We start from the raw sequence: 15,927 nt of genomic DNA, 5'->3' as shown, positions 1-15,927 counted from the left end.
TGGCAGATGCAGTTCCCTGCCCTTTACTAATACAGTGCTTTATGGCATCATTTGAGGATACTATTTCTGGACAAAATCACTAGATTGCCCAGAAAAGGTTTCTAAGAGCAAACTGGCTTCCACCATACCAGTGAAAAAACTTCACGTGGGTCTGATGGAACCTAGATTAATCCCATCATCAAAAAACAAACACCCCCCACGTACTTCAAAGTTTGTCCCAGTATGATTTAATTCTTTGAGGCTCAGCATTTGTTTATGCAAACCTGCAGTATTTAGTGGCATCAGCAAACTTCGTTTCATTAATATTTAGCCAAAGCAATTGTGTGCACAGAATCCTAGACCCATTCAAGGAAACATATTTTGAAACAGGATATTGAAAATAAAGTCCATAGGACAACAAAAGTCAGCTTACATGCTGATGTCAGCATTTGTGTGTGGTGATAAAGCCAAGCTCTTTCCATGATAAAGATAAATTCATATCCAAATCTTTAATAAAAAAACAAAACTGATGTTAGCTATTCCCATTAAAGTCAGAAGCGTCTTTGTAACACTTCCCAGAGACTCAATTGTTAGGAACAAAAGTTATGTCCTGTTAAGAAAAAAAATTAATCACTCAAGTTATTACATAGGATGTACTGTGTATTCCGGGTTCAAGCTTTATACTGAAGCCTTTGAAGAGGCTGCCCATACTTAGCAAATGTTGTAATTGATACAGAATCACTGCTATACAACAGCTGCAATAACAAGGTGCTGCTGCCTTTACTTTAATCTACCTCTCTTTCTGCCAGTTTATTATGTTTTGAATTTATTCTTTTGTAGATCTGTGAGCTATCTTTCTTATGGAAATTAATCTTTTTAAAAGATTTGTACTCTCATTTTCAAACACTAATACATTCATTCAAGTATCCCATTATTCAGAACCAGCTGGCTTTTTATCTAGTGATATTTACTTCAAAAAGCCAAGTTAAATGGTATCATAGATTAATTCTCAGGGCACAGGAAAGCTTTTTTAGAGAAAAAGAGATTTGGTAATTACTTAGAATATCGCAATAAAATCATAGAACATGTCAAAAATGCGTTATATAATCTGTCATAATACGAAGCTTCAAAAAAAAGTTAATTCACTGAATTGAATCTAATATGTAGCATCAGTATATGATTTTTAAGTGAAACATTAAGCAAGGATAAAACTTTGCTGAGATCTATAATAAGCTATGTCATGATTTTTAGTTATGTATTTTTTCTTTAGAGAAACCACTGAAACTTCAAAAAGGGCATTATCCACTGAAATTTCTTAGATAAATCAAACTGGAAATAAGACACATTTTACAATTCAATTTAAGATCCCACAGAGACAATAATGTTGCAAGCTGTGCATTTTGCAGAGTAATATAGTAATGTCTAGTTTGCATTTTTGAAAAACCAAATTAATCACACTGTATTGAATATGTTGAAGCAAACCTAAAATTCATCTATTATTAAAAAACTTGTGCAACAAACACAAACTATATTTTATACATAAAGGACAAACTCATTTATTCATTAGGTTAAAACACTTGGAGCTTGCATTTTGTAGCTACTAAAGAAATGACATTTGCTATCTGTTCTCTTTTTTAAATTTTTCAAAGCATTGTGTTCAGACTAATCTGCTTGAAAAATTGTACTAATACTTTAACACAGTGTCAATCCTGAAGACTGCGTAGAAATCCCTGTGGAAACTAAGGGTACTCTCGATATTTAAATTTTCTTTTCTTGTGAATCATTTTACAGAACAAATATTCAGTTATCATATATCTGATATTTAAGTAACACATTCTATCCCTTGAAAGATTAACTACAAAATAATAAACTTTTTAGCCAGTTTTTAGCATTTGTAAATCCTTTGAACTAACCTGCCTAAGCACTACTGTGAATTAGGACTTGTATCTTTGCACTCAGCTGTGCTCGGACTGGTACATCAAAGCAACCAGAATGAAATTTTGGCCTTTATCAAGTGTCACTGACTTCAATGGAAACAGGATTGCAGGCTTAATCTTTTAAAGGGAAGCATCTTTTAAAATTATTGGTAGATGTTCTCCTGTTTTAGAATATAACTGTGGAATTATGTATTCTATATCTATAATTCTTGCATGCAGAATATGTATGCCAAGTGTCAGGTGCTTCTACTTGTAATTCTGTTTCTAGGAACACAGCTCTAACTTCTTATGGCCTCTAGGCCAAATTTGAATTCTAGGATTTGATTTCTGGCATAATTGTTATCTGTTAGCAATCTGTCTGTGGATTCATGTCTTGATGATTTAAAAAGGAGAAATGCAGCTTTTTAATTTTTTTATTGGAAATTTATATTGCCTGTAAACTAGAGAGATTGTTTGGAAAAAGACTTCTGAAAAAATGTTCACTTGCATTTTAAAGGAACAAAAATCTTAATTCAGAATAAAAAACTTACTGGAATTTGAAAAAAGAGTTTGCATAATTTTTCCTGAAGCATTTGAAAAACTTTAGGCCCTTGTCCAATATTTCAGTTCAAGGTCTAAGCCTAAATAGTTTTTAATACAAAGTTAACATGTTTGTTTGTTTGTTTTTGTTTCTTTGTTTTAGTTAAGCTTCATAAAACCACTGCTAGATCCAGTAGTAGAAAAATTTCAAGCAATTTTCAGGTGCTTGGCCACCATAGTGGAATCCAGACCTCCAGCTGAGGTGTATTTGTTTTGGGAAATTTAGGATGAGTGGTCACCTACAGATAGCTGATACAACCCCTCCAAGCATGGCAAGGGGGTGGAACTACATAATCTTTAAGGTTCCTTCCAACTCAAATAATTCAATGATTTTTTTCATTCTGTACTGAGCTGATCCATGTGAATTGCTAATGTATCATCTTGTTTGCAGGGCTAAAGCCTGAGGGACTTAACACACAGAATCATCTTTATCCATTGGGTGAGCAGAGGACTGAACACAGGTTGCTGAGAAGGCATCTAGCCCACCTTGTTATTACATAACAGCCATCGGTTATACACTGCTCAAAACTTGTTCAGAAAGCATGAGACTTGGGAGCAGAGGTCACCTTTCTCAAAAGTGTACCCACAGTTCTGACCTGGAGAACATTGTCACTAATTGAGTCAAGGCAGGGTGAAGAAAAAGTACTTTTTGGCTACCTATTGTCTCTCCTGCCATGTAACTCCCCTCATCTCTGATCAGATGAGTTACTGATCATGAAGAAAGATTGAAGGAGCTAGGAAACATAGCAAGATGTGTATTTATGTCCTTCTCTGACCATTGAAGGAGTGCAACATTCTGATTTTTACTAAATGAGATCTGGATGTAAATACCTTGCTAGGAATTTTGTCTAAGACACAGTTAAAGATATTGTTTAAAGTACACTTAAAACGTGTGTGCATTCTTCACAAATCAGTTTGATAGAAGATACAGGGATGACTACGATGAATAGGATTCATGTGGACTTGGTAAAGTTCAGAGTACTAAATCTTGGTATAATAGCTTAGGGGAACTTCCTTGTCCTAGAACTATGATAGAAAAAAAAAAAATGTGACTGTAAAGCCAATATTGAATAAATTATATACATGCTATCATTTAATGACAATAGACAATTTTTTGTCAAACACTGGCTTGACACTTTGTCTCTTCCACATTAGGTGAAAATTTTTGCTGGTTATAGGTAACAGTGATCTTCTGAAGTAAATAAATATTTATTTTATGTTAAATAACTTTAAGATAGTGGTTTCTTTTAATTTTAAAAATGAAACAAAACCACCAAAATTAATTAGAAAGTAATAACACTCTTCCTCCCTTCCCCCAGTCACAAAAGTCCAAGGAAATATTTGAGAAATTTGCTGTTTAAGATGTATCACTTTCACATTCCTACTTTCTTAATCCAATTTCATACTTTTAGCTGCCTTTGTGTGTAGATTTTACCTTTAATCATTTTTGTAAGGCTTCAGTCAGAAAAACCAGCAGCAGTTCTGAGTAGAGTAGAGTATCAGTACATAAATAGAGAATGGTGATAGACTAAATCTCACAGAGAAAATTATCTTTTTTGCATAAACAAAACCAATTGTGAGAAGCAATTAAAATAAATATGCAATTATGTGCAAATCTTTCTCACTGAGGGAAATTCCTTGTTGCCTGTTGTCTGTGTATATGCATTTGTTTCTTTCAGTGTTTTCATACTAGAGCCCTTTGGGGCCAGAAGTGTCTACCTGCTCTAATTGTCTCATATTATTACTACTAATGTTATTACTAGTCATACTAGTTGTAACTTTTCCATTGTCATCCTGAGAAAAGAATATATCAAGTGCAGAAGCAGTTTTATCAGTCCTGAAACAAGACTCAGGATCCATAAACTCTTGGGTAAGATTTCCTCCTTTAAGTAATGAAATGGTCATCTCGCTTTGGACATGGAATTATAGGAAAAAACCTAAAGGCTTAAGTGTACTGCAGCACAATGAAGTGCTGAGTAACAGCTGAGATGTGATAATGATTCTCACTCCACGCTGAACACAAGATAACGTACGAGTTATTCTTGATTGAAGGAAGCACATTGTGGTTTTGTTTGCTAGGCTGGACATACTAGATTTTGAGCTGATGGATGAATATGCTCCATTTACAAATTTAAGCATGTGAAAAGAAGATATTTTTAGTAAAATTCTAATTCACAATTTGTTGTACCATTTATACATTTACACATTTTGTTTGTGTGTGTGTGCATGTGACATAAAGGTAGAGATGTGCACACAGATACATACATGTGTATTCAAATAACATTGAAGTAGTGAAGTTGTGCACCTAAAAGCTAGAAAAAGGTATTTTCTAATGATAATAATAGTAATAATAATCATCATCATCACTGGGTTTCTTTGAGACCTGGGCCCATTACATGATGCAAATTTACAAAAGGAATATATAAGACTTAAAAATTAGGGGCTCTTTCAGAATGGTCATGAGAAGCTAATTCAAAGCTGTGCAGGCAACTCAAAAGTAAGACAATTCCTCAAAAAGCTTTAAGTTAGCACCTGCTTCCCAAAGGAGGGTGAAATGGCTCTGTGACCCTCAGAGACTGTGCGACCTTCTGGCTTTTCTGCAGCAGTTTTCTAGTGTGGAAGAGACACTAAGAGCATCGATTTGGAAACCTCTGTGTCCAGCCCCATGCTGCTCATCGAGCCGATACCTGGGCAAACGCAAGTCTCCTTTTCCCTGAATGGGAAGCACAAGCACGTGCTCTGGAGAGTGCCTGAGACTTGCTGCAGCTGGTGGGGTTTCGTGCAGCCAACTTGCGTGTGTTTTCCCAGAGAGCATAGGGATGTAATTGCTATGAGACCTTGCCATCAACTTTGCTTAAGACTGGATATTAATCTGTTGATTAATAAGGACTGATTTTTGATAATTTAGCCTTTCTTCCTAAGAAAATGACTAAAAAAATTCAGTGAGAAAAAATCTGAAAAATTATGTTCAAGAAGGCATTCTTTGCGCAACCTTTTAGAGCCAACATACTGTTACGAGTTTGTGCAGCATTTGTGCTGGAAATCGAAATATTCCTCTTCAGTTCAGCAATTTTCTAAAGAAGTCATCAATAAACTTGATTCACTGTAATATGTCAGCCTCCCTGCTTTGCATTTTCATCCCTGGTGCATCTTCTTTGGAATAGATTGAACATGATTTTACCAAGGCCTTCTCACTTTTAATTTTACTTTCAATTTTAATTTTTGCTTTCAAGACCAATATATCTTGCTTCTTTTCTTTTTTCATATTGAAAAATATGAAAAAATAAGAGATAAAATAAACAGCTGAAACAGGTGGGTCAAAGTGTGGACTAGCTAACAATTATGTCTATCTACTAGAAGACATTAGGAAGCTTGGCATTCTCACTTTTTGCGTTTTGTCTATGCAATTAATTTTTGCACTTCAGTGTATTTACTGAGGATTTTATAGTATTTGTTTTTCTTTAGTTTATAGTTTATACAGGACTGCCAGCTGTACTTAGATGTCCTGAAAATCTGCAGGAGTTTTCTTCTTGAGATAAAGAGGCAGTAATTAGGTTATTATTTTTTCTTAAACTTTTTGAGATTTTTTTTTAAAGAGAAAGAAAAGGGGGATGACAAGTTACTGAATACATATGTGGTACAATGCTTTGGTTTACTTTTCTTGTTTCTGAGCACTGCTGATATAGAATTAGAGGCTGTAAAACTCAGACTAGAGGTAATAAGGATCAAAAAGCAGGGTCCACACCAACTGAGATATTGCCTGTATCAGACCAGTGTAAATACTGATCACAAAATCCCATCCAAATCCGTATTTTCAGGAAAGATTAGTCACTTACTCATAGGCATGAATCACTCAGAACCTTAAAGTTGTGTCTTTCACCTTGGACAAGTTTCTGGATCTGTCTGTTTTAGTTTCCACTGTACTAAAAAGGAAGCCCATCATTCTGTTATACTGATTATATACACCAACAAATTGAATGAGGATAGCTTCTTTCTTTATAAACTGAAATAACAGGATCTTACACTAAAAAAAACTTAAACCCATATTTTTCAGAAAATGTACTAAACGTGTTCCTATAGACTACTCAGCCAGGCATATTCATTCTTATCTGTTTCTTAAGCATACAGAAAATATTAATATCCACAATTACATGCAATGACTACATATAGTAATATATTAATTATCTATTGAGCAGGCAATTTTTGTACAAAAGCACCTACCACTGTAATTTTTACAAAATGCTTTGTGATTTACAAAATGCTTTGTGATTACAAAATGCTTTGTGATTCTCATTGTGTTGAGAAAGAAGGACAATGTAGTTTTTGGTGGTTTTTGGTTGACTTCTGATGACACATTAGTCTTTATATTTTAAAAACTATGCCTTAAGGGACTAGCTGTACTTCCAGCTTTCTGGTCTGAAGTTAATTTATTTAACCAGGTGTACCTGACAGGAAGATGGGGTCCAGTTTTTATTGTCCTGAACACAGGGAATACAACACATCTGACTTTTTGTTTCTTGATGATGTCACACATTTACTTTTGCGTATCTAAAATCGCACTGTTATCTTTTAAGATCATATAGCCATAAATAAACTGGTTTTTATCTATGAAATTAGCTCAAGTTAGGTATTAGTAAGAGGAGACAAATGGAAAATCTATTTTTAGGTAAATGTCACACGGCCTGTAACTGAGTTGCTGAGCTTTCAGTTGTCTTGGACAGTTTCATTATTCATTAAATTGAATTTTAAAAAGCTTTTCCTGTGTTAATCTTTTTTGGTGAAATAATGAAGGATTAGTATAAAATATCTATATTCTATGAGATTCATTGTAACTGTAAAAAAATTCTTTCACTTATTAACTTATATAAATTCAGTATTTCCTGATTAATGATTAAACCTATACTCTGGTATTCAGCATTTAGAATTCAATCTTATTTCCTGGAATTAACAGTTTCTACTACAGTTTTTATTATCAGAACATAAATATGGGAAAAGTAAAGTGGGTACAAATTTGGCTTCTGGTGCAAAGTGCAGTTGTAATTTCTTTGCCATTGCCACAAAACAAGCATGCAGTAAAATCAGAACAGTGAATGAAGCAGTTTACATGATTGAGGCTACTAGCTGTTTTTCAGATTACTACTTTTGTCAGCAAAGAATAAACAGTATGTAATTCCAAAGGTTATTTTGGCTTTTCCTTTATATATTTCTGTAGGAAAATGTTTATCAAAGGATAGGGGTTTTCATGTGTGTGTGGTTTTTTCTTTAATTTGCTACTGCACCTGTATATAATCTGTCATGATAATAGCAGCACTACAAATACCAGACCCATCAGCCTACTATTTTAGAGAAAATTATGAACACTTTTAATTAAAAGCCCACATTGCTCATAGCCTACTTAAGAGCATAAGCATGATGTTATAGCAAAAAACTCCCAAAACAATGCAAAACTTTGTGAGGGGGTAAAAAAGGAATGAAAAATCATTATGTAAAGCCAAATACAAAGGGTTAAAGAGAAGACTTGGCAAATTATTTTTCCATGTTGTAGTACTTTCTCTCCTGATCACTTTGTGCTCCTAGAAGAGGTAGAAATCCAAGTATCAAAAATATTAGATAGTGTTTACAAATGGCAAAGGTTTTTTTTTCCCCTTTAATGATGTAACAGTAACATAGAGACCTCATAAAAATGCCTTTATCTGGAGGCATGTGTCTTTTATACAGTCTCACAGCACTCGTATATTGCAGATAAATTGTACATCTGATTTTAGAAAACTGAATTATATAGAAATCAAATCACAAATTTATAACAAGTCAAAGACTAAAGCAGCAGCACATGATTTGGGCAGTTTACAAAATGGTTTCCTCACTGTCAGGAGGCTAAGATTACCAATTTTTAGCACACTGATTATGCATATTTTCCAGTGGACATAAATAGCCCAGATCGTGAATAGTCCACTTCAGAAAAATGAGCCAACACAGCTGATACTGATGCTTTGTTTGGTAATTGTTGCTGAGATACAAATTGTTTCAGCAAATACAGAAGATAACAGAAAGATTATAAGACTAAAAAGAGATCAGTAGCACACCAAAAAAAAAAAACTGGTTTGAGTTGTTAGTGGCAAGTCAGACTCTTTTGTGGTTTTGCTATGTGATACTGCTTGTGTATATAATGATGCCTGAAACTATTCCTGAGCCAGTGCTGGGGTTCACTTGCCTAAAGACATGCTTGAATTGTTCTATATAATTCCATAAAATATCAAGTTTTCCACATGAAAGGAAGGGGAAGACCCAAGGGCCTGACAGATAGCCTAATTTTAATTTCTAAAAACCACCTATAATCAAAGTTTGGCTTGGTTGCCTAGGCGTGGATATATGCTGCTGCCTGAGATACCCTCAAGCATCCTGCCTGATCCACACCTCCAGCTAGCCTTGGGGTCTCCTGCAGGTGCTGTGTGGTACTCACCAACCCTACAAGACATGATTCAAATTCAATTTAGGCCATCTCAGGAGTTGTATGTTCAGGCCATTGAACTGAGTCTGGGAGAAGGGTCACTGTAGTCTTTGGAAGCACCAGATGCAGATTCAGCTGCAAAGACCAAAGATAGGCTTGTCTCCCACAGAGTGAGCTCAGCAGCTCTCCAGAACCTTTTGGCTTAATCCCTGTTGACTATCACAGGAACTAAACTCTTCAGCTCACATTGTGGAAACAGAAATTTAAGCAAACTGAATCCTAATAGGGTCAGAATGAAAAAAGGAAAAGGAGTCTGCAAATAAGAGGAATTATTATAAAAATGAACCTGGTACGTTTAGATCAGCGTTTGTTTGTGAGGCTGACATTGTACACTAGTTTTCTGCTTCATTTTCTTTTTCTTGGCTGCATTACCTTCTAGTCCAGAATTGTTTCAATTTATTATTACCATCCTTAGCTACCTAATTGTGCTACTAATGAATACAAATAATCCAGGCATCAGGCTTTTACAGACCCACTTCAGTGTACAAATAATGGTTTGTTGTGTAACTGCTGATTATGGGAGAAGGTAACTCACATTATGGAAAATATGTGCTGAAATATTGGTGATGAGGAAAGCAATGGATTCTGTACTACGCCTTTTAAATTGTGAAAAAGTATTGTCATTCTTGTTCCATTGAGTTGTCCATCATGAGAAAATGTGGGATCATCTGAGCCTGGTTTTTAAGTATGTGTACTTACATTTGGAACTGCATTTCAATTTTTTGAGTGCCTGTATTAGCACTATCACATATGAAATATGTAGTTGGCTACCAAATTGCCTATTCAAGTACATATGTATGGGGTTTGAGCACTCAACATTAAGCATTTGCATTTCAAAATTGGATCCCTTGTGCTTGAAAGCCTTGAAAATGGTACTCTATGGTCAGCCTAGTGCAGCGTCAATTGAAATGCTGTTTGAATGCAATGTAGAGCTTCCAATTGCTGCTTCAGAAAGTGTTATGCTGAATCTGGAACACTTTGCATAATTTAATTAATTATGCCACTAAAAACTGATTTTCTCTCAATTTAAAGCAAACAGCTTTTATGAGGGTGAACTGCAGCACCCAGGGATATCAGGTGTCCAAGCTTTTAATCCTATTACAAAGACTTGACAACCACTGATGGAAACTGGAAAAACATAAGCCTCCAGCAGGGCAACAAGTGAAGAGGAAGAAGGCAACAGATTTTTAATACTCTTTGAAACCACTGTATGCATTAAATCAAAACCAAATGTAAAAAGTGACAGAACTGGTAGCTTGCACTTTGTTGTGCAGACAGTGAATAGTGTCTAAAGAATAGCGCTTGTTTTGCTTTGACATTAATGAAAGTAACTGTTTCCTCTAAGAGGAAAAGTGTTCTGTTTAACTAGCATAAGAAAAATGCAGTGAATGGCCAAGACTTTTTGTATCTGCGTCTGTTCACCTAAAGTGTTCAGGAGCTCGACAGTCAGAAGTTTGAAAGGGGTTTCTAATGTTATGGATTGAATTCTATAGAGTCTATATAGAATCGTTTATATAATGATTTTCATATAAGCTTTTTCCATATAAGCAGATCTTAACAGATGATTTCAGACTACAAGTATTAAGGACACTGTCACTAAATGCTAGTCTTGATAATGTGGCTTTCTGAAACTTGTCTTCTCTCTTCCAAATTATTATTGGGTTCAATATCACGCTAAAACAGCAGACACTGTAATTTTGAGGCAGAAAAGAGTACTGATTTAGAAAAGCTCTAATTTCTGAGCCACATAAGCAGAGCCATAATTGGCAAACTATAACTGACCTTGCAAAATCCTGTGACCAGGTTAGGAAGGGTCACAGAAGAATTGACTCCATCTCCATATCGAACATCAGCATGAAATTAACTGCACTGTAGAAGATCTTGCTGATAAAAATAATGAAAATATCTCATTATTGGCAATTCAGCAGTTGTATAAAATGCAAACACCTTCCTTATAATGCTAACAAATATTCATATAATTACTAATATATATTTATGTATTATTTGTATTCATATATATAAAAGATGTTACAGCTGGCTCAAAGGGGAAGCAGGAATTAGTAGGGCTCATTGAAAGAGATTTAACCTAGATTTAAAGGGGGAAAGGGATAAAATCAAGCTCATTAGAGATGTCTGGAAGAGGAACAGTAGTGTTTGAAGGACAGTGTTTTAGCAAGGTACTTTGCTCTACCATCTCAAAGGAGGGAGAGGATGGAGAGCCATGTGGTGGCAAAGACTGCAAAGTGGTTTATTGACGTGTTAGAAATCACAGAAGAACCTAAGAATAGTCATGTAGGAATTACCTGTCTCCCCCAAAAAGGTGGTGGGAGCAATAGGCCAGCTGAGATGCTTCTAGAGCAACGCCCACAGCATGGCCACCAAACAGGAAGAGCTGGAAGCCATTGTGCAGCAGGAAAAACTGTGGCAGAGTTGCCAGCACGGGGACATGGTGGGATGACTTCCACAAGTAGAGTGCTGCAATGGATTGCTATGAACTTTTCAGAAGGGATAAGCAAAACAGGAGGGTGGGGTAGGCCTGGATGCTACGGAGCAAAATATGTACATTGCAGTAGTAAAAAACAGAAAATTAGAGAATATGAAATTAAAAGGAAAATAAATATTTTTCCAGATAAGATTTATCTCCTTTACTATGTACTTAAATGTGTGTTAAGGCTTTTTGAGAGTATCTTAGTTCTTAAAATATAAGAAAACATGTTCACTTGTCAGAGGTCATGAGATTTGAATAAGGATTTACCATCTCAAGTATTTTCACTGCATAAAGGTTATGAAAATTTCTTGTAAAATTATAAAAGTATCTAATATAATTGATTCATTTCATTGTTTCATAAAATTGCTTTCTTTGATTGCAGGAGACTTTGGACTGAATTTTCATTACCTACTTCTGAACAATTTACACTGGGATTGAGACAGTATTGAGCTAATGAGTTAGAATTTATATTGAGCCTTAACTGTCTTCCTGAAGTAACTAGGGAAAGAAAATCATGGCAATAATGGAGTATTTTTCATTATAAACTATGTTGTACAGCTTTTACAATCAGGTTTTTAATAGATCTAGAGAAATTAAATTGGAATTCTACCAACTTCTGTGCTTTTGTCATCCAATGAAAACGATGTTAAAATATGTCAAAACTAATAGGCTTATCCCCTTTCTACTGAAGTAAGGAGGAGGAGGTGTCGTTCCTGTTGTTTTTCAGGTTCTGCTGTTCATTAAAGAGTAGGATGTATGTAGAAAAACATTCAGAAATATGTACTTTGCTATAATCCATAATGCTAAATAGAAACTGAGCATAGATCGAATAGATCTTGACTTATATCATCCTAAAGTCCCTATCAAGACATGCTCCCACCAAAAGAGTAGACATTTTCAAAGTCAGGAGGTTGAAAGTGTGCTCTACATAAAAAAGGAAGCAATCATATATTGCTGATGGGTATATTAATACTGCTGAGAATGCATGCATATATCCATATTTATTAATATATTCAAACATTGTTTATTGATTGTGTATGGTAAATAAACTCATACAGAGTGTATAGATTACTGTGTATGCATAAACATACATACACTCAATCTCAGCTTTATAAGTAAGTACACACCAAGAATAATACAGTTTGTCAGGTTTGAAGATCTTAAACTTTTCATTGCACATAAATATATGAATTTATAATGTGATATTAATTATTATTGTTCTTTATACAGACTGTATCATATTGTCCTTTAATTGCATCTTATTTAATCCTATGATTATTTTTTATGAGGAAGTCTGCAATAGTGAAAAAGGGTGCTTCTCAAAGAAATGAATTATTTCTCATCTCAATACTTGTTTGTCCCCATTCTTCTTTGCTGTTAGTCTGTTCCACTACCAGAAGACTGCAAGAATCAATGTAATCCCTAACATTTATATTAATAGTATGCAATAAAAATTTAATATACAAAATAGAATCATCAGCCAAGCATATATACATGCATGTTGGTGCCCTCAATAAATTAATTTTTTAATTACTCCAAAGAATGTTTATTTGTTCACAAATACAGGACACGATATAACTGTAGTTTAAATTTTAATTGGCATAACAGGCCATATTTTTGTTAGACATTTTTCAGGCAAAAATATTCTCTCACACAATAAATAGTGCCATATATAGTTTTATTTTCCTAAGTGCTACCTCTTAATTTAAAATAGGTATTCTTTTTCAGAGGGTGGGAAAAAAAATCCCAAGCCTAAATTACTTCCCCCAATCCACATATTAAAAAGAAAATAAAAAACAAATTTCCACCTGCAAAAAAGGTTAGAATGCTGGCCTTGCTTCCAAATTCAGAAATTGAGAATTTGGAGTCTTCATTCATCCAAATAATATATATTCATTCCCCACAGGCAGCAGTGATGGTTCTTGGGATAAAGAAAAACTTCAGTCTCCCCCCACCCAAGGATCACAGGCCTCTGTTAACCACCCCAACTTGCCTGGACAGCATAGTGTTCCAGTTAGCCATCCTCTCAACCCTCTTCAACAGAACCACCTTCTGCCAAATGGTACGGGTTGACATCTTTCAGCACTAACATCAGCAGTTTTCTAGTTCCTGTCTCTTTTTTTTGGTGTTTATAAATAGGCAATGAAAAAATCAAGGATGTGCGGAATTCTGGACTACTTCTCTTAGAGTATTAAGCAGGGGAAGTGGAGACAGTAAAGAACAAATACGTATGCAATAAAATTGGTACTTAAAATAACTGCTAACTTGTGCATCAGTGGCATAATGAAGCACTGCTAAGGCACCTTACAGCAGATATCAAAAACTATAATAAATAGCCATGGCTTAGCAATGATATCATACATTACACAGATATAAACAAACTAAGAGGTCTAATAGCCTCTCCTTGTGGCCAGAAACTCTCCATGGTTGCTAGTGATTCACCCCTGCATCTCTCAGAAGAGAACTGACACAGAGCTGCTTTTTCCTGCAATGTGAACCAGCTTGTCACCTGTCACTTGAATGCTGTCCATCAGGAGAAAAAGAAGACCGTGCTTAAGAAAAGATGCATAAACCTATTTCCCCGTTTTTCCCCCCAACAGGGTTGGAACTTCCTTTTATGATGATGCCCCACCCGCTGATTCCCGTGAGCCTACCTCCAGCCTCTGTCACGATGGCAATGAGCCAGATGAACCACCTCAGCACCATCGCCAACATGGCAGCAGCAGCACAAGTGCAGAGCCCTCCCTCCCGAGTGGAGACATCTGTTATCAAGGTAACTCCAGAACAGACCAAAATGAACCCAAACCAAACCCAAAGGCGCCAAATCATAGCCCGCTCTAGCCACCATAAATATTGTAAAGGTGTATTGGATAGGTGTCAAATGTTCTAGGGTAAGTCATGAAGTCAGTAAATACAAGAAAGCTAAGTGTGATGACTCTGAGGGCACAACACGATACCAGTGGCCACTGTTAGCATCTCAGTTTCCCTCCTTCTCTCTAAATCAGTATTAAAGCAATGCTCAAATTGAAGCATTTTCATACACAGCTTTGTCTTTTTCTTGTATTTCATAGTCTGTACTCTGTTTCTTGAGATGTCATGGAAAAATTACTCTTAAATTAGAAGAGATTGTTCTTCCAATTTTAAAACCTAAGCATTTGAACTGAAATGCTCTAAGTTATTTGAAGAAGGCTGAAAAGTTTGATATTTTACCTGTGCAGAAACTAAATTTGCCAAGTCCTAAAACAAATTAGAATGAAGTAGCACAGAACAGTCCCAGTAATCTGCAGGCCAGAAGTGTAGTATTATAGGGATATCTCAAAAATATCTGATATCTGAACTTGTCTACCTGTTTTAGGTTTTGTTTCTGGCCTTTAAATAACTTAATCTGGTTATAGAGGCACTTACCAGAGGCATGGAGTTTTTTCTTCTTTTTACTGAAAGTGAATTGTTTTAATTTTAAAGCATTACATTTAAAAAGACACTTCCCTGTTGCCTCTAGGTAATTATGACTTGATCTTTATTCAGTTATCTACATTTTGCCTCTTATCCTTCTTTAGGTCTAACAAATGAGAAAGAGAAAGTACACAAACTTTTGTTCTTTTATCTAAAGTATCTTAGAAGTAGCCACGCAAAAGCAAGTTTATGTAGTTTTTCAGGGCTATATTGGAAATGGATCCATTCATGCAATTTCTTTGACACAAATTAGGTAAACTTAGAATCTCTTGGACCTTCAAATCAGGAGTTACAAAAGTTCTGAGGTTCATAATGGTTTAAGTAGAGTGGAGAGGTCTGACTTTATTAAGACATTCAACATACTGGTGCACCTTTCTTCTTTAACCTAACAAGCACAGAACCGCAAAGAACTGTTCAGTTGAAAGTCAACAAATCTATGTTTTTATTGACCTAGAAAATATGATCTGATGGCCTAATTTAGTCACCTATACCTCTAAATCTAGGGTCTCCTTTGGAGGCCTTAAGTGGCATCCCTTTCTCACCTTTGTTGACATGAGGAGTTAAGATACTGGTTTGAAAAGAATTACTTATTTAGGTAGTATGCCAACAAGACCAGATCCCGCCCTGGTTTCCATCTTGCCCCTGTGTTGGGGATATAAGTACTCTGCTGCTAACTAACTGATTGCATGGTGATTTTTGCAACTCTATTTTCCTATTTTTACTTGATTGGTATTTAGTAAGAGTTATATGATAATAATAATTTCTGGAAAACACATGGTGCTTTATTTCATTCTAAATTTATTTTCTTAATTGAAACTGTAGCCACCAATCCTACTGGGGGTCTTAAAAATGAAGATTGAGATGGAGCACATGCTAAATGACACCTGGCATATGAATTACTGTGCCAACAAAAATTTATTTCTTTATTTTCACTATTTTAATGATATTTTCCCTCCTTTCATTTTCTATGAGCTATTTTATTT

General features: G+C 35.2%; 1 protein-coding gene across 6 annotated transcripts in view; it reads left to right on the top strand.

Annotated features, from left to right (window-relative positions):
- Positions 1 to 15,927, top strand: part of DACH1 (dachshund family transcription factor 1) — a 355,736-nt gene that overhangs the window by 220,610 nt on the left and 119,199 nt on the right. For 3 of the 6 annotated variants that reach the window (XM_074535516.1, XM_074535515.1, XM_074535517.1), the window contains exons 4-5: positions 13,398 to 13,553; positions 14,092 to 14,264. In XM_074535516.1, the coding sequence (XP_074391617.1) occupies positions 13,398 to 13,553; positions 14,092 to 14,264 (329 nt within the window). The remainder of the gene's footprint in view (positions 1 to 13,397; positions 13,554 to 14,091; positions 14,265 to 15,927) is intronic. The other 3 variants (XM_074535518.1, XM_074535519.1, XM_074535520.1) reach the window with 1 other exon arrangement.

This window comes from Zonotrichia albicollis, chromosome 2, assembly GCF_047830755.1.
Source record: "Zonotrichia albicollis isolate bZonAlb1 chromosome 2, bZonAlb1.hap1, whole genome shotgun sequence".
Classification (NCBI taxonomy): Eukaryota; Metazoa; Chordata; class Aves; order Passeriformes; family Passerellidae; genus Zonotrichia; species Zonotrichia albicollis.
This window is presented reverse-complemented; position numbering and strand designations above follow the sequence as displayed.